General features: G+C 45.3%; 2 protein-coding genes across 2 annotated transcripts in view; one reads left to right on the forward strand and one right to left on the reverse strand.

Moving 5' to 3' along the window:
• LOC132571752 (zinc finger protein 436-like) overlaps window positions 1–10,927 on the forward strand; it is a 70,309-nt gene extending 59,382 nt beyond the window's left edge. The window contains exon 6 of the mRNA XM_060238546.1: window positions 9,030–10,927. Coding sequence (XP_060094529.1) covers window positions 9,030–10,594 — 1,565 coding nt within the window. The 3' untranslated portion in view covers window positions 10,595–10,927. The remainder of the gene's footprint in view (window positions 1–9,029) is intronic.
• A 13,988-nt stretch (window positions 10,928–24,915) lies between these two features.
• The window catches only part of LOC132571753 (zinc finger protein 91-like), an 86,865-nt gene continuing 84,481 nt past the window's right edge, over window positions 24,916–27,299 (reverse strand). The window contains exon 17 of the mRNA XM_060238547.1: window positions 24,916–26,599. Within this exon, the coding sequence (XP_060094530.1) occupies window positions 24,966–26,599 (1,634 nt within the window). The 3' untranslated portion in view covers window positions 24,916–24,965. The remainder of the gene's footprint in view (window positions 26,600–27,299) is intronic.

Here is a 27,299-nt window from a genome sequence, read left to right on the forward strand (position 1 = left end):
TTATAAAGTTTCTATCTTTGCTACCTAATTTTAGATAGGAACACACATGGCCTGGCCAAACATGGCTCGGCCCAACAAAGTTTCATTTGTCAGATCTGGCCCTCATAACAAATGAGTTTGACACCCTTGAGCTAGAATGTTAGTCTGTCTTATATCTTGCAGAGGGGACTGATTTCATATATAAGGAAAGATGGATTCACATTCTAGCTGTATCTGTTCCCTCTAAGCTGTGGAGTCTTGTGAGCAACTGGCATTAAAGTTGTGAGCTACTGCATAAATTAGTGTGCTTCAGGAACAAATCAGCCAGTATCATAATGCCCCTGTATAAATCGATGGTGCAGTCTCATTTGGAATACTGTGTGCAATTCTGGTCACCGCACCTCAAAAAGGATATTATAGCATTGGAAAAAGTGCAGAAAAGGGCAACTAGAATGTTTACAGGTTTGGAACACTTTCCCTATGAAGAAAGGTTAAAACGCTTGGGGCTCTTTAGCTTGGAGAAACGTCGACTGCAGGGTGACATGATAGAGGTTTGCAAGATTATACATGGGATCGAGAAGGTAGAGAAAGAAGTACTTTTTCCCCTTTCTCACAATACAAGAACTCGTGGGCATTCAATGAAATTGCTGAGCAGTCGGGTTAGAACGGATAAAAGGAGGTACTTCTTCACCCAAAGGGTGATTAACATGTGGAATTCATTGCCACAGGAGGTGGTGGTGGCTACAGGCATAGCCAGCTTCAAGAGGGGTTAGATAAAAATATGGAGCAGAGATCTATCAGGAAAGGAAAGGAAAGGATATAGATAGATAGATTGATTATTGGCCACTGTGTGATACAGAGTGTTGGACTGGATGGGCCTGATGCAGCATGGCTTCTCTTATGTTCTTAGGAACCCTCCTTCCTGAGCAGGCTGAGCTAAGATAAAAATGTGTGAGCCAGAGGCTAAAAAACTGTGAGCTAGCTCACTTGAACTCAGTTTAGAGGGAACATGAACGCTTACACCTTGCCATAAATTTTGTCAGTGTTTAAAGCGCTCCTGGACTCTTGCTCTTTCCCACTGGCCCCCCCAAAAGGTAATTTAATGAAGGTTGCTTCTCTAATTCCCTAATATTATGGGAGATAATCTTTGGTCATTTGATTTATTTGCCTTCATTTTTTATTTGCTTTCCACTTGAGAGCCAGTTTGGTGTAGTGGACTCTTATCTGGGAGAACCAGGTGTGATTCCCCACTCCTCCACTTTCACCTGCTGGAATGGCCTTGGGTTAGCCATAGTTCTGGCAGAGGTTATCCTTGAAAAGGCAGCTGCTGTGAGAGCCCTCTCAGCCCCACCCACCTCATAGGGTGTCTGTTGTGGGGGGAGAGGATATCAGAGATTGTAAGCCGCTCTGAGTCTCTGATTCAGAGAGAAGGGTGGAGTATAAATTTGCAATTCTTCTTCTTCTTCGAGTATAACAGCAATTATTGCAATACGCTTTCTTTTCTCTTGGCTGTCAGTGGATTTAAATAGATCCAAGTGGGCAGCCGTGTTGGTCTGAAGCAATAGAACAAAGTAGGCGTCAGAATGTAAACTTTCTCGTGTGCCTGATGAAGTGTGCTTAGAGAGCACACGAAAGCTTACATTCTAAATAAAACTGTGTTGGTCTTAAAGGTGCCCCTTGACTCCTACTTTGTTCAATGGGTTTCAATGGTAGCTTCACCTCCCCTTTTACTTTATCGGTGTTTAAAAGCCTGTGAAAAGTCTATCTTGACAAAACACCGGTGTGTGTGTGTTTATAAATCACTTTGAGCTTCCCATAAAAATGGGTTTGAAACGGCAAAATGCCAGCTAGGCAGCTATCTTCAAGGGTTAAAGTGACAGAGTCCGAAATCCTAGAAGGGCATGGAGGGGGTAGGAGGAGAAGGGGGGCTGCAAGCTTGCCCCCTGGAAAGCGGTTTCCTGCTCTTCCCCTCCCCGGGACAAACTCGCCTTTTGTTTCAGTGGCTGGGAGGGAGCTGGTGAGTTGCAAAGAGCTCCGGGTGTGCAGAAGGGGTGGATTTTGGGGGGGAGGGAGTGTGTGTGTGGGGGGAAGAGTTTGCAGCGCCAGATTCAAGGGTTGTGTGTTTATTCAGACCCAATGCAAGAATCCGCCCTTTACATGCATCCTTGCAGAATACAGGGGGGCTCTTTCCTCTCCCCCCCATACCCCCCACCTCTTGAGGGTGGGGAAGAGCCGGTGAGAAGCCCCCCCGACCCGAGACTCGCCTGCATAACCCCGCTAGGAGACTTTATGTACACCTGCTTGGGAATTGGGAGTAAATATGCCTAGGACTGAACAGGGGAAATAGGACGTTTTAACGTGGGTGCAAGCCGCAGCTCCAAGGATTCCCGTGGGTAGCTGAAATTGGGAGGGGGGAGTTGCTCAAAGGATGTGTGAGTGGGGAGGGTTGCCAATCCCCAGGTGGGGGCTGGGAATCCCCCGGTTTGGAGGCCCTTTCCCCCCTCCCGCTTCAGGGTCATCAGAAAGCGGCCGGGGGGGGGGGGAATGACTGCCGGGCACTTCCCTATGGAGACCAATTCCCTGAGGGTATAATGGAAAATTGATCTGCGGGTATTTGGGGCTCTGGGGTGGGGGCTGTTATTTGAGGCAGAGGGACCAAATATGCAGCATAGCATCTGGTAAAAAGGTAAAGGTAGTCCCCCTGTACCCTAATTCAGCACAGTCCCAGTCTTTCTGTTGCTTTCTGAGAGTTAGATGGAAAATTGGAATAATTTGTATTCTGATGACAATTCATATGAACATATCAAACTGTCTTATCCTGAATCAGACCCTCGGTCCATCAAAGTCAGTATTGTCTACTCAGACTGACAGCGGCTCTCCAGGGTCTCAAGCTGAGGTTTTTCACGCCCTCTTGCCTGGACCCTTTTTAGTTGGAGATGCCGGGGATTTTAACTGGGACCTTCTGCTTACCAAGCAGATGCTCTACCACTGAGCCTCCCATCCCTCTCAATTCAGCACTGATGTCCTTTCCTAGAGGTTTCATTCAGGTGGGTAGCCATGTTGGTCTGAAGCAACAGAACAAAGATTCTGGGTACAATCTTTCCTGTGCACGTGAAAGCTTATACCCAGAATTAAACTTGGTTGGTCTTAAAGGTGCCACCGGACTCCGACTTTGTTCTAGAGGTTCCATCTTTGTGTTAAACAGCTGGGATGATGTGATATGGGTCCTGCTGCCTATCCATAAAACGTTGGCCAAGGGGCGGGACGCAAGTCCCTCAAATCCAACTACAGGGCCCCATTGGTCAGAAGTATGAACCATCAGCCTCTAGGTCACGGGTGGCCAAACTGCGACTCGGGAGTCATGTGGCTCTTTCACACATATTGTGTGGCTCTTGAAGCCCGCACTGCCCAGTTGGCCAGCTTGGAGAAGGCATTCCTCTCTTTAAATCACTTCTCTAAGCTAAGACAGCAGTGGCTTGGAGAATGCAGTTAAAATTAAAGTTGCCTTCTTTCCACCTTTCTTTTCCTCCATCTCCTTCCTGCCTCTCAAACATCTGACATTCATGTCTTGAGGCTCTCAAACATCTGATGTTTATTCTATGTCACTCTTACGGGCCACACGTTTGACACCCCTGAGCTAACGGATATCTGCACTCCACCACCGCCACCGTATTTCTCAACAGGAGGGTATGAGGCTGAGCTACATCGTGCCCCAGATATGGGCCGAATATAGCACACTGTGGTAATCGCCACAATGCAAATAGGGAAGGGGGCTCCAGCCACTCGATATTATGATATATGGAACCTCATGTCAAGTTTAATATGGTCAGAAACCAATCCAAAAAAGAAAGAAAAATACCGTAAGTAACAAGTGGCATTTTAAAAAAACCTCAAGGTATGCAATTCAGTTTGGGCACAATATAAAATATTATGCATTTCAATTTCCATTTCTAATTATAAAACCAAGTAAATTGAAATATTTCATAGACTTTTAAATATTTTTATCTATTAATGATGAGTTGGGGTGGGAAGAGAAACAGGAAGGGAAGGTACTGATAAATAGGGTTGCCAAGTCCAATTCAAGAAATATCTGGGGACTCTGGGGGTGGAGCCAGAAGCAAGAAGCATAATTGAACTCCAAAGGGAGTTCTGGCCATCACATTTAAAAGGAACAAGCTCCTTTTAAATGCCTTCCCTACATTGAAAATAATGAAGGATGGGGGCTCATAAAATTGGGCCCCCCTGGTCCAATACTTTTGAAATTTGGAGGATATTTTGGGGAGAGGCACCAAATGCTATGCTGAAAATTTGGTGCCTCTTCCTCAAAAATCAGCCCCTCTAGAGGTCCAGATACCCACGGATTAATTCTTCTTTATATCCTAAGGAAATTGGTTTCCATAGGGAATAATGGGGTGCTCAGCAGACATTTCCCACCCCACCCTCGCTTTCTGACGATCCTGAAGCGGGGGGAGAGCCTCCAAACCGGGGGTCACCTGCCCCCACCTGGGGATTGGTAACCCTACTCTCTATTCCAGCTCTCCAGCTCTAAAATGTCCACATATGAGCTAAGGGATGAGATTAGTAACAGCAGTCAACACTTGGATCTTACATATCTTTTTCGATATCCTGTTCAGTCGCTGTGGTCAGGTGACCCTCCAACCTTTCCGTCTTTGGAATTCCAACTTGGCCTGGTGGGAAAAGCTCAGCAGAAATTCATTTGCATATTAGGCCACCCCTGACGCCAAGCCAGTCGGAACTGCGTTCCTGCTCAAAAAAAGCCCTGGGCACAGAATGGCAGCCACAGGAAGCAGAACTCACCATAAAATAGCCCCTGATGCTTTCCTTCAGTTACACAGAGCCAGTTTGGTGTAGTGGTTAAGCGTGCGGGCTCTTAATCTGGGAGAACCAGGTTTGATTCCCCACCCCTCCACTTGCGCCTGCTGGAATGGCCTTGGGTCAGCCGTAGCTCTGGCAGAGGTTGTCCTTGAAAGGGCGGCTTCTGGGAGAGCTCTCTCAGCCCCACCCACCTCATAGGGTGTCTGTTGTGGGGGAGGACAATAAAGGAGATTGTGAACTGCTGTGAGATTTGGAGTGGAGGGCAGGATATAAATCCAATATCTTCATCTTCTTCATCATCCTTGTGCTGTGGTGGCAGCTGCTGCTACAGAAATGTTTTTAAAAATCTCTGCTGGCAATCGAATCTCTAGTGCAGGGGTGTCTAACTCATTTGTTATGAGGGCCAGATCTGCCATAAATGAGACCTTGTCAGGGCAGACCAGGTCATGTTTGTGCCTATTTAAGATTAGGTAGCAGGGATATAAACTTTATAAAGAACACACACGCAATTAAAGATTTTTTTTTAAAAAAGAAAACTTAAAACATGCTGAAAACATTAGCACTCATTGATCTTAAAGGTGCTTTCTTTGTATTTATCCCATGGGATCCAGGGAACTGGGCAAAGGAAGCTCTGGCTCTTTCCTTCCTTCCCCTGGGGACCAGGAGGGGGAGGAGCCTCAGCCAATAGAAGGAAGAGAGGCTGGGCTCACTAGCTCTGCTGTATAACTGAGAGAGCATGGCAAAGCAAGCTCTCCCTCCCCCCCCCAACGGAGGAGCCTCAGCCAATGGAGAAAATAGAGACTTTGCTCTGTAGCTCCTGTGTGATGGAGCAAGCCTGGCAAAGCAAGCTGTAATGCAAAAGAGAGAGGGAGAAGGAAGCAGATGACAGCCGGTTGCTTGGGGGCCTGATAGGAGCCCTCCAGCGGCCTAATTCGGACCCAAGGCTGCATGTTTGACACCCCTGTGTTACTGAGTGCCATGGTGCCCAGGGGGAGCATTCTTGCATCTAAATTATTCGAAATCATCACAGACTTCCTTTTCCAGGGTCCGGTGCTGTTTGAGGTCGCCGCGTATTTCAACAAGGCAGACTGAGCTCTGATGGATCCAGACCGGAATGTTCTGCACCAGGAAATCATGCTGGAGCATGATGGGAACCTGGCATCTTTGGGTAGGGCTCATAGTTTTTGTTTGGTTGGTAGATGCTCAGTGTGCTGGATTCTTTGTTTCATCTTGTTTAACAACGGAACAAGACATTTATTGGCCAGCAGCAAGAGTGTCTGATTTTTCAAAGCCCCATAAGCAGGGGTGGCCAAATGGCAGCTCGGGAGACACATGTGGCTCTTTCACACATATTATGTGGCTCTCAAAGCACAAAGAGAGCACTGAGGTCAACCGGGAAAAATCTAATGACTATCCCTGGGCCGAGAGAGATTAGATATCAAAAGACCAGAGCACGGGCCTTCTCAATAGCGGCCGCCGCCCTTTGGAACCAACTCCCTGAAGAGGTGCGGGCCCTGCGGAACCTTGACCAGTTCCGCAGGGCCTGCAAGACCTCCCTTTTTAGACTTGCACATTCGGACTGCTAGAGAGGACCGTAAATCAAGGATCCACCAAATGCGGTTTAAAGATCTATACCGCACTGCTGGTACTAGCAGAACTAGCGTCAATTTCCATCAGTACTGGCAGATGAAGTTATTAACTGTATCAATTGCATTGACTGGTTTTTAAAATTGTTAAGTTCAATGTTTTATATTGTTAAATTTAACTGTTTTGATTATTATTGTATGTTTTTATGAAATGTTGTCAGCCGCCCTGAGCCTGCCGAGGTGGGGAGGGCGGGATAAAAATAAAATATTATTATTATTATTATTATTATTATTAAGCCCCCGCTGCCCTGCTGCTGGCCTGGAGAAGGCATTTATACTTAGTTCCTTTCTTTCCACCTTTCCCCTCCCTCCTCCCCCATCTATTTTCCTTCCTTCCTTCTTCCCTCCCTCCCTCCTCCCCCATTTTCCTTCCTTCCTTCTCCCATGTTGGAATTCTGAGTATTTATATTGCATGTCTAGGCAATGTCTAAGTTCAGTCATTATAGGGTTAGATATGTTTAAAGAGAGCCAGTTTGGTGTAGTGGTTAAGTGCGCCGACTCTTATCCGGGAGAACCAGGGTTGATTCCCCACTTCTCCACTTGCACCTGCTGGCATGGCCTTGGGTCAGCCTTAGCTCTGGCAGAGGTTGTCCTTGAAAGGGCAGCTGCTGTGAGAGCCCTCTCAGCCCCACTTACCTCTCAGGGTGTCTGTTGTGGGGGGGAGGGAGATAAAGGAGATTGTGAGCCGCTCTGAGACTCTTGAGTGGAGGGCGGAATATAAATCCAATGTCTTCTTCTTTACTCATTTGTATTGTTTAGTTCAGTGGCGCCCAACCTTTTCGGCCCCAGGGCCGGCCCACCCACTGCAGCCCCAGGGCCAACAGGTTGCGGGCACCGTATTCGGCTTCCCCCCAGCACCCCGGCAGTGCCTCCTCCTCCCCACCTGCCCCCCTACAGCACCTCCTTCCCCCGCTCTGTTTTCACAAGTTTAAGGCCAGAGAAGGGGCATTGAAGCGCCTCCCCAGCTCCTTAAAGGCTGACCCCCCCTCAGCTGATCAGCGGGGGAAACCGCAGCAGTAGTGGCAGCGACCCGCTGAAAACGCTGCGCTGCCCTTGCCTCCTCCCCACTTCCTTCCCTTCCCCAGCCTTAAACTTGTGAAAATGGAGGGAGGAGGAGGCGCTGCGGGGAAGACGGGGTGGCAAGGCTGTGCAGCTCTGCAGGGGTGGTGGGGGACGTAGTAAGAACTGAGCAAGCAGTGAAACCATATCTGTGAGTTAGAAGATATTCTATCAGTCAGTCTCCTGCTTCTTGCTTACCTGTTATCCATTTCTCTTTGCTGTATGCGTTGGGGTGGGTGGAATTTGGAAGATAAGGCCTGACATAAGCTGGTTTGTAGATTTGAATATTTTTTTTCACTCACTAGTCTAACAGTGCAGGGTAGTGGTTAGAATTTTGAACTAGGAACTGGGAAACCCAGAAATTCCTGCTCTGCCATGAAAAAACTTGCTGGGTGACCTTAGGCCAGTCACACACTCTCAGCCTAACCTACCTCACAGGTTTGTTGTGAGTATAAAACAGAGGAGAGGAGAGCCAACATAGTGCAGTGCCTTGAGTGTTGGACTAGAATCTTGTGTAGAACAGCTACAGGATTATGGAATTCAGCATCGGGTAGAGAGAATTGAAAAGAGCCCCGTGGTGCAGAGTGGTAAAGCTGCAGTACTACAGTCCTAAGCTTTCTCACGACTTGAGTTCAATCCCAGCGGAAGCTGGGTTCAGGTAGCCGGCTTGAGGTTGACTCAGCTTTCCATCCTTCAATCAAGTACCCAGCTTGCTGGGGGGAAAGTGCAGATGACTGGGGAAGGCAATGGCAAAACACCCCGTAAAAAGTCTGCCATGAAAACGTTGTGAAAGCAACGTCACCCCAGAGTCAGAAACGGCTGGTGCTTGCACAGGGGACTACCTTTACCTTTTTTAGAGAGAATTGACAAAGAACTTTTTCTCCTTCTCCTAACAGAACTTGAGGGCATCCAATTAAGCTGATGGGCAGTGGGTTCAGGATGGACAACAGGAAATACTACTTTACACAGTAGTTAGTTTATAGTTGTTCTAATCTAGTTTTACTAGACTGTATTTTATTGTACATTATTTTTGTTTGTAATGGCCACTGGCCCTATACAATAAAATCGAACTGGGATTTAAAAGGGGATTAGGTAGATTCATGGAGAAGTCTGCCAACTGCTACTGGCTGTGGTGAATGAGGGGAACCTCGTAGAGCCAGGAGGCAATATCAGGGGAAGGCCTCGGCCTCTGTGCCCTGCTGCTGGCCGTCCAGAGGAACTGGTTGGCCACCGTGTGAGACAAGGTGCTGGGCTAGATGGACCACTGGTCTGATCCAGCAGGACTCTTTTTATGTTCTTACAAATTGGACTTGGCAACCCTACCAGCAAGAGACCTAACAGAAGGAGCTGTGACTCTCAAAAACTGCTATCCCAAAAATCTTGTTGGCCTCAAGATGCTACTGGGCTTGAGTGTAGCTGCTCTGCCCAAGAGATTTATTAGATTTTGTTTCCATAACTGATATCTACCCCTGCCCTTTGTGCTCACCTCTGGTTTCTCTGTTTCAGCAGGAGATGTGTGGGAGACAGAGAATGGAAAGGAAGCACATCCATCGACGGAGGAAAGTGAAATGTCCCCAGACTTTAAAGAGAATTGTGGAGATGTAGATGGAAAGAAAGGTCAGGAAGAAAACCAAACGAATAAAGGCAGGAACAAATCACAGGACGACTTCCCTGGAATTATACATCTTCAGACAGTATACAAGAGAAAGACAAACACTGAGTGTCCTGCGTGTGGGAAAAACTTTGCTACTACATCCAGCCTAAAAGTGCACTGGAATACTCACACAGGAGAGAAACCATTTGTCTGCTTGAAGTGTGGAAGGAGGTTCAGCCAAAGCTCAACTCTTATTTCCCATGAAAGAACCCACACAGGAGAGAAACCATATAAATGCGTGGAATGTGGGAAAGGTTACAGTCAGAGCACATATCTTACTTCCCATCAAAGAATCCACACAGGGGAGAAACCGTATACTTGTTCAGAGTGTGGGAAAAGTTTCCGCCACAAGTCAAACCTTACAACCCACCAAAGAATCCACACAGGGGAGAAACCATTCCAATGCCTGGAGTGTGGAAAAAGCTTCAACCACAGCTCAACGCTTACTTCACATCAAAGACTGCATACGGGAGAGAAGCCATTTAAATGCCTGGAGTGTGGGAAGACTTTCAATCAGGGTGCAAAACTTATTAGCCATAAAAGAAGTCACATGAGAGAAAAACCATTTAAATGCCTTGAGTGTGGAAAGAGTTTTTGTCAAAAACGAACCCTTGCTTCCCATGAGAGGACCCACAGAGGAGAGAAACTGTATAAAGTCTTCAAAGATAGAAAGAGAATCAGTCAGAACCTTGTATCTCATCAGAGTACCACCATAGGGGAAAAAGCATTTAAATGTTTAGAATGTGGAAAGAGCTTCCGTCAAAGCACACATCTTACTGTCCATCAGCGTATTCACACTGGGGAAAAACCTTTTACTTGCTCTGACTGTGGAAAGAGTTTCACACAGAACTCAAACCTTAAAGCGCACCAAAGAATCCACACAGGGGAGAAACCATTTAAATGCCTGGACTGTGGAAAGAGCTTCAATCACAGCACAACACTTACATTGCATCAAAGAGTACATACAGGTGAGAAGCCATACAAATGCCTGGAGTGTGAAAAGAGCTTCAGTCAGAGGTCTCACCTACTTACACATGAGAAAATCCACACGCAAGAAAGACCATTTAAATGCCCTGAGTGTGGAAAGAGTTTCAGTCGAAACGCAAAACTTATATTTCATCAAAGGATCCACACAGGAGAGAAGCCCTACCAGTGCTTGGAATGTGGGAAGAGATTCAGTCAGAACACAAACCTGGCATCCCATCAAAGAATCCACGCAGAGGAAAAAGAATTTAAATGCCTGGAGTGTGGGAAAAGCTTCACTCAGAGCACGTATCTTATCATACATCAAGAAATCCATTCAGGGAAAAAAGCGTATACGTGTTTGGAATGTGGAAAGGCTTTCAGTCACAGCGCAGGTCTCATTAGACATAAAAAGAATTTGCACAGAAGAGAAACTGTCTCAGTTCCTCAAATGTGAAAACTGTTTCTCTCAAAGTAGTCCATCCAAGAATTCATAATGGGGGGGATGATTTGGGCTAGGAAGAAAACACTTAGCATCTGAGTTCATGGCAGGCTGTATTTTTAAATATGAAAAAATTCACAAAGTGCAGAAAACCACAGATACACTGAGAAGCTGTTGAAAAATGTTCTCCTGACCCTGCCCTTAATAGATATCAAAGTATTCGCTAGAAGTAGTAGTATAAATTCTTGAACCATCATTAGAATGTTTGTGGTCGACAAATTTTTAAATACTGCCACCCAGGACCAACCTGTAGATCGTATGAAAATAAATGATGTGAATTATCCACCATGTATTGCTTGAGCAGAACCTTTATATCTAGGGCTGTACACTGCTCCACTTTATGTTGTCTGGAACTCACATGCCTCATTTGTGCACACAACTATGAGTCCATCTGAGAAATAACCAAACCTTTATTCCACAAGAACATCAGGAGCGCCGTGCTTGATAGACCAGTGGTCCATCTAGTCCATCATTCTGTCTCACACAGTGGCCAACCAGTTCTTCTGGAGGTCCAACAACAGGACATAGAGGCTGAGGGCTTCCCCTGATATTGTCTCCTAGCACTGGGTTCCAGGGATTTACCACCTCTGAATATGGAGGTTCCCTTTGCTCCCAATGCCTAGTAGCCACTGACGGATCTCTCCTCCGTTAATCTAAACCCATTCAAGCTAGCTGTGGCCAACACTACCTCCACTGGCAGCAAATTCCACTGTTTAACAGTCGGTTGGCTTCTGGAGTTCTGGCCCCACTGGTGGACCTCCTAACAGCACCTGGATTTGGCCACTGCATGACACAGACTGACACTGGATGAGCCATTGATCTGATCCAATGTGGCTTCTCTTAGGTTCTTATGTTCTTAATGACTGCATTATAGTTATGAGAAACATTGCTTGAGCAGAACCTTTAAATCTCTGGAACCCAGTGCTAGGAGAAACATTGCTTGAGCAGAACCTGTACACTGCCCCACTTTATGTTGTCTGGGACTGGAACTCACATGCCTCATTTGTGCACACAACTGTATGAGCCCATCTGAGAAATGACCAAACCTTTATTCCACAAGAACATCAGGAGAGCTGTGCTTGATAGACCAGTGGTCCATCTAGTCTAGCATCCTGCCTCACACAATGGCCTGCCAGTTCCTTTGGATAGCCAACAACAGGGCAGAGAGCCTGAGGCCTTCATAACACCAGAAGAGCCCTGCTGGATCAGACCAGTGATCCATCTAGTCCAGCATCCTGTCTCACACAGTGGTCAGCCAGTTCCTCTGGAAGTCCTCTTGAAGAAACGTCGACTGCGGGGTGACATGATAGAGGTTTACAAGATTATGCATGGCATGGAAAAAGTAGAGAAGTACTTTTCTCCCTTTCTCACAATACAAGAACTTGTGGGCATTCAATGAAATTGCTGAGCACTCAGGTTAAAGCGGATGAAAGGAAGTACTTCTTCACCCAAAGGGTGATTAACATGTGGAATTCACTGCCACAGGTGGTGGTGGCGGCTACAAGCATAGCCAGCTTCAAGAGGGGATTGGATAAAAATATGGAGCAGAGGTCCATCAGTGGATATTAGCCACAGTATGTGTATATATATATATATTTGGCCACTGTGTGACACAGAGCGTTGGACTGGATGGGCCATTGGCCTGATCCAACATGGCTTCTCTTATGTTCTTAAGTCCAGTTACAGGGCATAGAGGCTGAGGCCTTCCCCTGATGTTGCCTTCTGGCTCTGGGATTCAGAGGCTGACAGCCTCTGTATATGAAGGTTCCTCTCAGTCACTGTGGCTAGAAGCCACTGACAGACATATCCTCCATGAATCTGTCATATCCCCTTTTAAAGCCGTCTATGCCTGAAGCCATCACTACATCACATTTCATTCAGTTTTTTAAAGTGGTGTTTACTTTTGTCCATCCTGACCATTCTGCCCATCAGTGTCATTGGACGAAGAAACAGAATCCTAGTCTTTTTTCACCCTAGGAATAATTTTATAAACCTATGTTATATCCCCTCTTAGTCATCTCTTTTTAAAATTTCTTGAGTATGGCCAGTTTACAGCACTGAAGGAAAGGAAAAAGGAAAGGTCCCCTGCGCAAGCATCAGTCATTTCCGACTTTGGGTGATGTTTTCATAACTTTTTCACGGCAGACTTTTTCAGGGTGGTTTTCCATTGCCTTCCCCAGTCTTTTACACTTCCCCCCCCCAGCAAGCTGGGGACTTATTTTACCAACCTTGGAAGGGTGAGTCAACCTTGGGCCGGCTACCTGAATCCAGCTTCCGCTGGAATTGAACTCAGGTTGTGAGCAGATAGTTCAGACCACAGTACTGTAGTACTGCTGCTTTACCACTCTGCGCCACGGGGACAGTACACAAACACACCCTTTTAACACAGCAGACCCTTCAACTTTGTCAATGTAAAAATGCTTCCTTCTTAGAAGAGCTGCTTTTTATATCCCACTTGTCTGTACCCTATGAAGTCTCAAAGCAGTTTACAATCTTCCTTTTCTCTCCTCACAACAGGCACCTGGTGAAGTAGGTGGGTCTGAGAGAGTTCTGAGAGAACTGTGACCAGCTCAAGGTTGCAGGGCGGTTTCCTGTGGCGGAGTTGGGAATCAAACCCAGTTCTTCAGATTAGACCCTGCTGCTCCTAACTACTACACCACACTGCCTCTCATGGTTCCTTCTTAGGCGGTTCTACAGTGAGCTCCTATTTTTGTTTGAGTGATTCCCCCCCCCCCCCAGTAGTTTTTAAAATAAAATTAATGGTTGATTTAATTGCAGAATTGTGAAGTTTTTATAATTTTCTTGAAAGTGATGGTTTTTCTAAGCTAGTTTTTGGCTAAGAGGGTTCCATGGGTGATTTCCATTAGCTTGCTAGTCTTTAACACTATGTGTGTTGTGGGAAGAGACTACAGGGTTATATTTTTAATTGTTTTAATAGATTTTCATATTCTCCTTTGTCAACCCCCTCAACTGTCAGTGTTGACTAGTTGGGGTCATAGAAATAATGGAACAAATAGAAGCCGTTTTCAAATGATGTGGATTCATTTCTCCATCATCCCTGCTCTCTCTGTGACTCCACATATCTGAATGTCTGCTAGGGTTCTCAGGTGGTGAAGAAATGGGTGGGCATCTACCAGAGACCATTCAGGAGCTTCTGGTTTCCTGCTGATGTAGGTGGCTGCCTATTTTGAGCTCTCCGCGAGATTTTATCCTTTTATCTTTTTACTCAATATTTATTTCTTCTTGCATGAGCTGGTGGGAGGTTCTCAAGTTTCCTTTTCCTTTAAGAGCCCCATGGCACAGAGTGTTAAAGCTGCAGTACTGCAATCCTAAACTCTGCTCACGACCTGAGTTCAATCCCCGGCGGTAGCTGGGTTTTCAGGTAGCCGGCTCGAGGTTGACTCAGCCTTCCATCCTTCTGAGGTCAGTAAAATGAGTACCCAGCTTGCTGGGGGGGGGGGGGGGATGTAGATGGCTGGGGAAGGCAATGACAAACCACCCCATAAAAAGTCTGCTGTAAAAATGTTGTGAAAGCAACGTCACCCCAGAGTCGGAGACTGGTGCTTGCACAGGGGACCTTTCCTTTTCTTTGGTATATTTTGCTGCTTAGGCAACAATAAACACAAGTCCTTGGAATTTGGAAACTACCTAATGGCCTCTGACAAAAAACCCAAGAGACTTTGAAGAGCCTGGCCTATTGCCAGAGTTTAAGCAGACTATAGTAGAAGATATTTTTGCTCCAAAGACTAAGCTTGACAGACAAAACTTGGAATACACTTGAAACTGCTCTAGTCATTAATACTATGTCGGAGAGAGGCTACAGGGTTATATTTTTAATTGTTTTTGTTTTAAGAGAGGCTACAGGGTTATATTTTTAATTGTTTTTGTTTTAATATATTTTAACATTTTCCTTTGTCAGCCCCTCAACAGTCAGTGTTGGCTAGTTGGGGTCATAGAAATAATGGAACAAATAGAAGCCGTTTTCAAATGATGTGGATTCATTTCTCCATCATCCCTGCTCTCTCTGTGACTCCACATATCTGAATGTCTGCTAGGGTTCTCAGGTGGTGAAGAGAAGGAACTGTTGCTTAGGCCTTAAGGAAGTTGTGGGAAGTTAAGGGAGGAAAAAACCCCAGTATTTATTTTAAAATGTTTTGATGCCGCCTCCTGACAAATCTGAAGGCCGCTGAAGAACTTATTATTCATCATCATCATTACTATTATTATTATCAAGGGTTTTTGTAGCAGGAACTGCTTTGCATATTAGGCCACACCCCCTGATGTAGCCAATCCTTCAAGAGCTTACAGGGCTCTCAGTACAGGGGCCATTGTAAACAACAGGAGGATTGGTTATATCAAGGGTGTGTGGTAGGGTTGCCAGGTCCAATTCAAGAAATATCTGGGGACTTTGTGGATGGAGCCATGAGACATTGGGGCAGAGCCAGTAGCAAGGGTGTGACAAGCATTATTGAACTCCAAGGGAGTTCTGGCCATCACATTTAAAGGGACAGCACACCTTCTTAAATGCCTTACATAGGAAATAATGAGGGATAGGGGCACCTTTTGGGGCTCATAGAATTGGACCCCCTGCTTCAATCGTTTTGAAACTTGGGGGGTATTTTGGGGAGAGGCACTAGATGCTATACTGAAAATGTGGTGCCTCTACCTCAACCCCCCCCCCCCGAGCCCCGGATACCACCAGATCAATTCCCCATTATACCCTATGAGAATCGATCTCCATATAGGGAATAATGAAATGCCCAGCAGACATTTCCCTCCCCCCCGTTTCTGGCGACTCTGAAGCGAGGGATTGGCATCTCTATTCATGAGTTGCTGCCAACTTCTTCAAAGTAACACAGACACACCATCCCAAGAGAAAGCCTTTCCAATCGGAGACTGAAGCCTCCAGAGGTGAAAAGTCACATGGGGGCTGTGGGGGCAGGGCTTCCCCCCCCCGTCGGCCAGCTGAATGGGAGCAGGAAGGAGCCTGAAAAAGCGGGGAAAACTACCGCTGGGACCTGGGGATTGGCAAGCCTAGTGTGTGGTCTAATATGCAAAGACGTTCCTGCTACAAAAACCACCCTGATTGTTATTATTTGAACTTTTATATGGCCCTCCCCAAAGAGCAGGCTCAGAGTGGTTTCCAGCATTACAAGGTGGATTACTTATTGTAAACTGATGGAATTGATGGAATGAGACCTCTAATAACCAGAGCTTTTTTGTAGCAGGAACTCCTTTGCATATTAGGGCACACTCCTCTTATGTAGCCAATCCTTCAAGAACATACAGGGCTCTTAGTACAGGGCCTACTGTAAGCTTTTGGAGGATTTGCTACATCAGCCGGGGTGGTCTAATATGCAAAGGAATTCCTGCTACAACCCCCCCCCACCCCCCGCTAATAAGCTAGGCAATAATACTAGGATTACAAAGATTATAAAAAGTATCAGATGTGTTATGTCAGAAAGCAGTACTACAAAAGTGGAAAACGAAACACTGAGAAACAGATAATATATGATACATTGTCTGATACACAGTTATAACTGGCTTCAGTCCTGTTCCTTTTATCTAGCCACCTTCCTGAAGCATCCATTATAAAATCAATTATTTACATTAGGGTTTGTAGAATCTTTCGGGCTCAAGTGCCGTGTTCTACTGGAGAAAGTTTTCCTTCCAGACGTTTCGTTCTCAGCTGCGGAGAACATCCTCAGAGGCGTTGCAGCTGGAGCAGGCGCTCAGAATAATTATTTACATTATTTATCGTCCACCTTTCTCACTGAAACCCAAGGAGGGTTACACAGAGTAAATCAACGCAATCAACAGGATGGGACATTCAATAAAATAATGCAATAAGATTTGGATTGTGGAAATCTGGAACCAACCAGAAATCTACAAACGGAACTGAGACAAAAGCATACATCTTAACATGATGTGTTAATACAAAAAATTCGTAGTAGGATCCTCCAACCAGAAATCTACAAACGGAACTGAGACAAAAGCACACATCTTAACATGATGTGTTAATACAAAAAATTCGTAGTAGGATCCTACTTATAGCAACAGGTACTATAATAAACTATTTATTGTAGTACAGGCCACAGTCCCTAACTCTTCACCCAAGTATCTTTTAGAACCATTTTGTTACACTATTGCCCTATTTAAAAAGTAAAGGTAGTCCCCCGTGCAAGCACCAGTCATTTCTGACTCTGGAGTGACGTTGCTTTCACAATGTTTTCACGGCAGACTTTTTATGGGGTGGTTTGTCATTGCCTTCTCCAGTCATCTACACTTTTCCCCCCAGCAAGCTGGGTACTCATTTGACTGACCTCGGAAGGATGGAAAGGCTGAGTCAACCTGAAACCAGCTTCCGCTGGTATCGAACTGAGGTCCTGAGCAGAGAGTTCAGACTGCAGTACTGCAGCTTTACCACTCTGCGCCACGGGGCTCTAGTCCTATTACCAGACCTCATTTTGGGCAGAAGCTCACAGGAGCAGAGCTCCAGAACCACTAAGATATATTGTTCTTTCTTTCTTACCCTCCCCCCCAGCTGCCCCCCAATACTTGCTTCTGGACTCCATTGTGCAAACCCCCTGTGAGAATTTTGCTGAACTCTAAGATTTTACAAACTTTCTAATATTTTTCTGTACAAATAAAATGGGAAAAGAACCAAAAACATATAAAGCTGACAGATGGAAATCTTCATCATGCCACTGTGGCCACATAGGAGAAAGTCCTTTTAAAAGTATGATGGGAGTAAGGTTGTATTATGACAATTAGAATTCAATAAGCCTTTTAAGGTAGATGCTGAGCTGATATAATTTAGTACATCTTCTGGTGATGTCAAAGGGCATGTGCCAGATGCAAATGAGTCGTGCTAATGTGTTCTGGCACCTCTTTTTCTACAAAATGACCCTGCCTATTACCTAAGTTTAAAAGCCCTCTTGAATAACATATCCTATTGTCTTTGTAAAAAAAAGTGTGGTGCATCTAAAACAGCATGGTGCTTGACAATTCCCCCCCTTTTTAATTGCCTTTAATTGCCACATGAAGCTGCCTTCTAGTGAATCAGACCCTAGGTCCATCAAGATCAGTATTGTCTGTTCCAACTGGCAGCTGCTCTCCAGGGTCTCTGCCTGTCCGAGGTCTTTTAAATCACCTCCTTCCTGATCTGTTTAACCAGAGACACAGAGGATTGAACCCAGGACCTGAGGTCCTGCTAGTGGGTCATGCCCCCTTCCCATTCTAGATAGTTCCCAGATAGCTGGTTGCTGGCCACTGCCTTGGGGGTGCTGCCAGAATTCCAGAGGAGCTGACAGTGAGGGATAGAGGGACAGCCTGCTTTATGTCTGTTGGGGCCTCTCGTTTGACCCTTCAGCAGTTACCCCAGAGATTGGGGCCTCTCGTTTGACCCTTCAGCAGTTACCCCAGATCGACAGCAGCCTTGTTTCTGGTCCAAAAGTCATCCTTCTTTATATTCATTACCCCAAACTGATTTCTCTAGGGTTTCAGCTGTTTACATGGGTGCCAAAACAGAGGAGGCCCTGTTCTCTCTCACTGAGCTGCAGTGACTCCATCTTGGATCCAGGGTTTTACACAGTACAATGGGGCTTTGGACACAAGATTGCCACTTGGAGCGGTGGGGGGGGGGGGGGGAGGCTGAGGCTCTGTTCTTTTGTCAATTGTAGTCCAGTTTTAAAGGGACATTTAAAAGGCAGAAGTGTTTTCTCAGAAGCCCAGTGGTAAATTGCTGGCAGCCCTTTTTCTGCATGCCCCTAGCCCCTTTTCTTGCTTTTCTGGCAGAAACTTAAAGGGTTAACTTCGGTCTGCTTGCAGTTTATTCTGATTTGCTTCTTTCTCCCCCTGGCAGTTCACTGATCTTTTCTCCACTGTATAATTTAATTAGAATTTCCTCATGGCTCAATATGGCTTAAAAATTACAGTGTACAACATACAAATAATCCCCTCATAAAAGGCCTACTGTATGCAATAGCTGAAGCCAGTCTAACAAATGAAATGGCCTTGCAGGCTAGGTAGGCACCCTTAAGGGGTGTGTGTGTGAGGTGGGGGGGGGGAGGGGAGGAAGTAGCAGTCATAGGACTGTTGTGGGCTGAAAAATTAAGATGAAAAGGCAAGTATTTAACATAAAGAATAATTTGATTTTGGGGGGATGTATTCAGGAAACAAATTACTGTTAAGACAGATACCTATGGAAGCCCTAAAAACAGGGCAGCACTTTCCCTCCAAAACTTTCCCTCACAGCACAGAGGGTGGGACTTAGAGCTCCCTGCTTCCTGATTGGCTTTGATTTCTCTCAGCAGCCTTCCCACTGGCTTTCCACTGAACTTGTCTGTTCCAATTGCAGTGGGGGAAGGGGATTCATGGTACTCCAGGTTTCCCAACCTCCAGGTGTGGCCTGGAGTTTTCCTGGAATTCTAACTGATCTGTAGACTACAAAGCCACTCTGAGCCTGCTTCGGCGGGGAGGGCGGGATATAAACCCAATAAATAAATAAGAAAATTTCCATGTGGAGAAAATGGCTCCTCTGGAGGGTGTAACTTACTATTCTAACAGTCCCATTCCCTCCGCAAACTCCATCCTCTCACACCCTGTGGCAGCCTCAGATTTATGGTGGATTGTTGTTGGATAGTGCTGTTTTCTTGTATACGTCAGCCATGTGCATTCTTAGACTCCCTGAATACGTTACCTCATATGCAACGGGCAGTGGAAACAAAATTACATTGGATTGGATCCCAAACCTTGTCTCTACTTATTGATTTATTCACATTTCCACAGACCAGTATAGCAATGATATTTATTCATATAAGAAAAATCCTTCAAAAAAGCCCTCTGAGGGTGAATGGCTGCTGTGGGGAGTCAAGTTGATAACATGCATGGGAAACCTCCCCCCCACTTGTATTACCCATGGTTCTAGAGATTCCTACACGCAATAAATTGTGGTCAAATAAATGCAGTTTTATTCAGCTTTAACAAATGAAAATATCCCTCACCCACCCAGTGAGCTTTATAAGGAGAAAGAAAAGTCTACTTCACAAGGCTGTCCAGGAAACCAGGCTGGAGTGTAGGGTTTCTCTTGCTCACAGCTCAGAAGTTTGTCCTCTCCCTTGCATTGCCTCTTTACTCCCGAGCTGTCTTCTGTGCTTGAAGCTGTTCTCTCTCTGCCATCCAAAGCCATGGTCTTCCAAAGCTGCCACTGAATCATCACTCAAGCTGCCACCGTCCTCTCTCCAAAGTTGCCTGCTTCTTACCCACATAGCTCTCCCATCCCAGGTGTTCTTCATTTACAATGCTGTGTAGGATTTAACCCCCCGCCAGGGCTGGCAGGTGGGAGTAGGCCAAGTAGGCAGCTGCCTCGGGCGCCACTTGGCCTAGGGATGCCATGAGGTGCCCCATCTCCCTGCTACCCCTCTACATTTCCCTGCGCCCGCTTCCCACGGCGAGCACTCAGCCTGCCCCACCCCTGCTTCGAAGGGAGCCAGCTGACTCCCTTCAAAGCAGGCAAGGGCCAGGGTGAGCGCTGGCGCTGCATGTGCAGCCCACCCTGCCCTGCCCTTGCTTTGAAAGACAGCCGACTCCCTTTGAAGCGGGGAAGAGCCGGGCGCTGGCGCTTGAAGCCCGATGACGTCACTTCTGGTGACGTCATTGTGACTCGCGCGCTCTGTGTGCACAAGAAGGTACCAGGGGGGCAGGGAACAGAACTCGGCCTAGGGGTGCTAGAACCCCTAATGCTGGGCCTGCCTCTTGTTGTCCTGGGACTGCCATATACATGGAGAAGGGCTGTATGGCTCACCACCTATCTAATTTCCACTACATCACTCCTGTGGAGCTGTCATTCGTCAGCTAACATTAGATGAAATTTGACACTCCTAAGTTAAGAGAAGCTCACAATCAGCTATAATCTGTTAGATATATGGGTAATAGCTGCTGAAAGGAGATTGTGAGCCGCTCTGAGACTCTTCGGAGTGGAGGGCGGGATATAAATCCAATATCTTCTTCTTCTTCTTCTGTTGAATGTACTCACCTACAACTTAGCAGTGAATCCTTTTTTTTTGTTCCAATGGCTGATACTTTGCACTTCAAATATTTTGCTAGCTGGAAATTAGAACCTAGTACAGGGGTGGCCCAGAACCCCATGGCGCAGAGTGGAAAAGCTGCAGTACTGCAGTCCGAGCTCTCTCCTCACGACCTGAGTTCGATCCCGGCAGAAGCTGGGTTCAGGTAGCCAGTTCAAGGTTGACTCAACCTTCCACCCTCCTGAGGTTGGTAAAATGAGTACCCAGCTTGCTGGGGGGGAAGTGATGACTGGGGAAGGCAATGGCAAACCACTCCATAAAAAGTCTGCTGGGAAGACATCATGATGCGACGTCATCCCAGAGTCAGAAACTACTGGTGCTTGCACAGGGGACTACCTTTACCTTTTTACAGGGGTAACCAAACTTGCTTAATGCAAGAATAGTGGCATATTGTGGAAGACATTTGTGATTTAGCATACATAGCAGTCTTTTACAAAGCTCAAAACAATGTCCAATGTCCACTTTTGTTATGGATGCTAAATGGACATTGTTTTTGAGCTCTGCATAGCTCTATGCGATTATATTGCAACCTTAAGAATCCTGGACTTTGAACAAGACTTATTAATGGTTCTCAAAATTATTGTTTCATATATTTTTGTACAGCATATAAGAAAAATAAGACACTTTAGTTTGGATGCAACTTTATTGGGTCATTTTCAAAGTTTCTTTTTGCCAACATATTCCAGACTTCTGTGACACCTGGGGGAAGGGAAAGAGGGGACTGGAAATGACGTTGCATGACATGTCACCATCACACTTGGCCCGGACTTGACTTCAGTGCATCTGGGGACTCATGGGTACCAAGGGTTTTGTAGCAGGAACTCCTTTGCATATTAGGCCACACCTCCCTGATATAGTTGATCCTCCAAGAGCTTACAGGGCTCTTAGTACAAGGCCTACTATACGCTCCAGGAGGATTTGAATATTATTGAAGAAGACTGTGTAATTGGTATAGACTTAAACTCTACTTGTTTATAAGACTACACCTGGAAATATTGAACTTTAAATATATGTATTGTTGAGACCATTCTCAGTAATTCATTCACAGTAACTATATTATTGACTGGAGTCAGTTCAAAAGCAGACCCTCTATGAAATTATGGTGTCTTATGCTAAGAGCCAGTTTGGTGTAGTGGTTAAGTGCGTGGACTCTTATGTGGAAGAACCGGGTTTGATTCCCAACTCCTCCACTTGCAGCTGCTGGAATGACCTTGGGTCAGCCATAGGAAATATGAAATAGTGGGGGAGGGGGAAATGAGAAGCATCTGACAAATCCTTGCCAGTTCCAACTTGGAAATAAATACAGAAGCTCTGAGATTTCTGCACCTATCAAACACATCTCTTCGAAGAAGGTCCTGACAACTATCTTGTCAAGGTCTGTTAGTCTGAAAATGTGACAGGCAAAAGGGCATCCAAAGATCTTCAAAGTCTACTGTGGATTTGAACCCAGATCCACCAAGTTTTATCCCAACACTCTGGCTCTTGAACTTAACTGATGTACATAATGAATGGGTGCAAACTGGGATTTGTTATTTAGAAATTTATACAGAATGGAAAAAAGACATGCCACATCAACATTAGACACGTTAATGAAGCCCGATTCATTAAAAATCCACAAAGCTCAGAAAACACTGTCTGATTTTACCTGATACAAACAATAATCTCTTGAATGAGTGATAACGCAACTGATTTTTATTTTCACAGATTCATAAAGAAACATTTAATTTGAGGTTGCCAACTGCCTAGACTAGAGGAAAGAACTGGTTTCTTTAGCAGAGGCATTATGGCATGTTATTTAAACCTCTGTGAAACATGGAGGATTTCTTCCTCTCAGTCCTGTTAGCAACTCAAATGTAATTACCTGTCCGAAATTTCTCAGCCTGCTACATAAAGGCACAATCTCCAAGGAGAAACTCAAGGGAAGTTCTGAGGAGTCAGAGGTGAGGTTAAGCATTGGCTCAGGGCTTACTCTGGGAAATTTCTGGCTTATGAAGCTGGGGGTGGGGATTCAGAGCGGGAAGAGGGAATCTTCTCCTTCCTGATTTTCTCTGGAAGAATCTGGGTGTGGAGGGAAGGACAACTGGGATTGGGGAATTTGTGTCCCACAAAGTTCACCTGCCAATTCCATGGATACCAGTCCATTTTCACAATACTGGATGATATGGGGGAGTCTGGCCTCTTAGAATTTACCAAGTTGTTGGGTTGGGGGACACAAGCTTTCCCTTTCAACCCAAATAAATCCTATGGCCAGCATTCTTTGGGCTTCAAGGTAGTGAGACCCTGAAAAGCTCACAGCAGTCTGGACTGGGGACAGATTAAGGTTGAGTAATGCCTCTCTAGAACTGCTTGTCAGATAAAAATGTTTGTGATTTAAGGATTCCAGCTAATCATACTATGTTTATGCTAGTAGCAGAGAGGCTGTAGGTATCTGTAAACCTCAATTTATCTATTTCCTCACAGGAACTCAGAAAGGAAAGGGGTTTTGCGAGTTTTGTAGATATCAGAGTTAGATTGGCAGGTAACCCTGTGTAGCAAGTTTCACAGAGGAAGGAGACCACTAAAAGTGCCCTCCTTTGTGGGCATTTCTGAGCCTTTCTGAATCTATAAAACCTGAACATCGGAAGACCATAATCAGAACCAGCTGTACGAACATTTCACCTTCCTATGGATTCTCTGAAGAACATGAATATTGGATCTGTGCCTCACATTCTTGCCACACAGTGAGCATTTATGAGTTCCTCCCTTGTGTGGACTCCGGCAGGCAAAAGGAGACATGAGCAGATTTTTAATCTCCTTCAACCAGTAGAGCCTGTCTTTCCTTCTTCCCTATCTATTTGAGGACTTCAGACATGGCTAAAGCTCCTTACACAGACCAAGCAGTTGAAACATTTCTTCCTGGTTAGGGTCAGATTTCTGTGCAGATTCAAGCTTTCTACAAGAGTATATACGATGTCAATGCTTTATCTGATCTGTCTTTTAAGTGAGAAATAAAAGGAAAGTTCTCATGGGCTAAGCACTTACAAGGTACCTTCTCAAATGAGTTTTTAGATGTTATAGAAGAATATTATGCTGACACAAATTCTATACAGTTGGCATTCAAGAGGTTTTTCCTCTGTGAGGGTTCTCTAGCACTGCTGAAGGCTGCTACTGTTATTCAACGTCCTTCCACATTCTGAGCACTCGAAAGTTTTGTTTCATGTGAGTTCTTAGGTCCTCTTAAAGATGGTCACTCTGACTGAACCTCTTTCCACACACTGCACATACAAAGGGTTTCTCTGCTGTGTGCGTTCTTTGATGCTGTTGAAGATGGCCACTGCCAATGAATTTTTTTCAACACTCTAAGCCAGAGGTGTCAAACTCATTTGTGAGGAGGGTCAGATCTGACACTAATGGGGCTTTGTGAGGCCGGGTCATGAGTGTCAAAAAATATAACGCCAAATATATAACGCCAAATATAATGGAGATATCAACTTTATAATGGACACAGACAAACACAATTAAAGATTTTTTAAAAACTCAAAATACAAACATGCTTAAAACTTTGCTAATATGTTGTTTAAGTTGGAAAGTTGGGGGAATAGTGGAATTTGGCAGTGCAATTTTTAAAATAAAACATCAAGAAAAAGCACAAAGCTTTTTGTGGAAACAATCAAATGGCACTGTAAGCTCCCTTCCCCTTCCCCTGTCTAATCAGATTGGCTATGGCTTTCCAGTATAATATCCCCCTTTGGCCGTGGGTTTTCACATTAGAGTACTCACTAGATTAGGGCCATTCAGCAGAGATAAACTGGTTGAAACTATCAACCCTCTGCTTGCAAGGAAACAACTCCAGGAAGCATGAGTTTCAGCTGGCTACAGAAACTCTGATAATGATCTCCACGTGATTTGAAACCATTAGAGCACAAAAAAGCTGCAAGAAAAACATGGAATGGATCTTAAATTCACCCTATGTTTTCCTTGCAGCAGCCAGCAAAGAAGGGCAGGAAGAGCTGGGGAACTCAGCCTCAGAGCTTCAAAGAGCCTGGGAACTGTAAGAGACTCAAACTTGGAGCTTCAAAGGGTAAGAACATGAGGGGGAAGGGGGGGAGGAGCCCCCGGTGCCTGATCAAAGTCCTGGGTGGGTCAGTTCTGGCCCACAGGCCAGATGTTTGACACCCCTGCTCTAAGCCTTCAAGTATGGTGTGGGTTGTCATATGCTGTTAAAGACAGCCACTCAACCTGAATCTATTTCCACGTTCTCAGCATTCAATCAGTTTCTCCCTTGTGTGGGATCTCTGATGCCGTTGAAGATGGCCACTACTACTGAATTTTTTCCCACACTCTGAGCATTCAAAAGGTTTCTCCCCTGTGTGGATTCTTTGGTGCCGTTGAAGAGCACCACTCCAACTTAATTTCTTTCCACACTCTGAGCATTCAAAAGGTTTTGCCCCCCTGTGAGTTTTCTGATGCCGCTGAAGAGTGCCACTCTGACGGAATCTCTTTCCACACTCTGAGCACTCAAAAGGTTTTTCCCCTGTGTGAATTCTCTGATGCTGCCGAAGAATGCCATTCCCACTGAATCTCTTTCCACACTCTGAGCATTCAAAAGGTTTCTCCCCTGTGTGGGTTGTCAGGTGCTTTTGAAGAATATCACTGAACATGAATCTCTCTCCACACTTCATGCATTCAAAAGGTTTCTTCACTGTGTGAATTCTCTGATGCCGTCGAAGAATTGCACTCCGACTTAATCTTTTCCCACATTCTGAGCATTCAAATGGTTTCTCCCCTGTGTGGGTTCTCTGATGTCGCTGAAGAGTGCCGTTCTCACTAAATCTCTTTCCACACTCTGAGCATTCAAAGGGTTTCTCCCCTGTGTGGGTTCTCTGATGCTTTTGAAGACTGCCATTCACACTAAATCTCTTTCCACACTCTGAGCATTCAAAAGGTTTCTCCCCTGTGTGTGTTCTCTGATGCTTGTGAAGACTGCTGTTCTCACTAAATCTCCTTCCACACTCAAAACATTCAAAAGGTTTCTCCCCTGTGTGAGTTCTTTTATGATGCTGAAGACTACTATTCTCACTAAAACTCTTTCCACACTCTGCACATTCAAAAGGTTTCTCCCCTGTGTGGGTTCTCTGATGCCGTTGTAGAATGCCACTCTGACTGAATCTCTTTCCACACTCAAAACATTCAAAAGGTTTCTCCCCTGTGTGAGTTCTCTGATGCTGCTGGAGAGCGCCACTCCCACTGAATCTCTTTCCACACTCAGTGCATTCAAAAGGTTTCTCCCCTGTGTGGGTTCTTCGATGGTATTGAAGAGCACCATTCTGACTGAATCTCTTTCCACACTCTGAGCATTCAAAAGGTTTCTCCCCGGTGTGAGTTCTCTGATGCCGTTGAAGAGTGCCACTCTGACTGAATCTCTTTCCACATTCTGAGCATTCAAAAGGTTTCTCCCCTGTGTGGGTTCTCTTATGTTGTTGAAGAGCACCACTCCAACTGAATTTCCTTCCACACACTGAGCATTCAAAAGGTTCATCCTCTGTGTGTGTTCTCTGATGCCGCTGAAGATTCCCCCTCTCACTGAATCTCCTTCCACAATCTGAGCATGCAAAAGTTTTCTTCCTTCTGTGTATTCTTTGGTACACAAGGAGCTTTGATCTTTTTCTGAAATACTTTCCAAACTGAATGGATTTACTTGTCTTCATTATCCTGTGCCTTGGAAAATGCACATTATACTTTTTTTGACCTCTCTTCTCAACCACAAGTTCACCTTTCTTTTTCTTAGTTCTGCCTTGATTCTTTAGGTTTTCTTTCAAGTCTTCATTTTTACTTCCATCGAGCATTTGCTGATGAAGTTCCTCACCCTCCTCATTCCTCTGATCATTGTCTGCTGGAATAAAGAGAGAGATTCTGTTAGCACCTGAGAGGGCTGATAAAGGAGGCATCGATGGGACTGCCATAGGAGAGAACTGATGGCCCTTTGGCCTCATTCAAGTTGCCTGATCTTAACCAACCTTCACCTTTTCCCAGAATACAGGAGTGTCAAACTCATTTGTTATGAGGGCTGGATCTGACATAAATTAGTCCTTGTCGTGCTGAGCCATGTGTGTCATAAAATGTAATGCCAGGTAGTAGAGATATAAAGTTATAAAGGACCAGGAGTAGAATTCTAGCAGGAGCTCCTTTGCATATTAGGCCACACACCCCTGATGTAGCCAATCCTCCAAGAGCTTACAAGGCTCTTTTTTGTAAGCTCTTGGAAGATTGGCTACAGCAAGGGTGTGTGGCCTAATATGCAAAGAAGCTCCTGCTAGAATTCCACGCCTGTAAAGGACACAGGCGAACAGTTAAACTTTTTTTTAAACTTAAAATAAAACATGCTTAAAAGATTAGCACTCTTGCAATATTTTGTTTAACAGTCTCTGATAACTGACAACTCTTGCTCTGAATTATCAAAATCTGGTGGCCATGTCTGTGCTGTAGCACTCTTTAGTATACTGTTCAGGCGTGAATCTGCAAGCCTACTGTTGATTTATTGACATTAATTACAGAAATCTCATGGTCAGTGCTCTGAGCCTAAGACCCAGAGG

This window comes from Heteronotia binoei, chromosome 5 (genome assembly GCF_032191835.1).
Source record: "Heteronotia binoei isolate CCM8104 ecotype False Entrance Well chromosome 5, APGP_CSIRO_Hbin_v1, whole genome shotgun sequence".
Taxonomy (NCBI): Eukaryota; Metazoa; Chordata; class Lepidosauria; order Squamata; family Gekkonidae; genus Heteronotia; species Heteronotia binoei.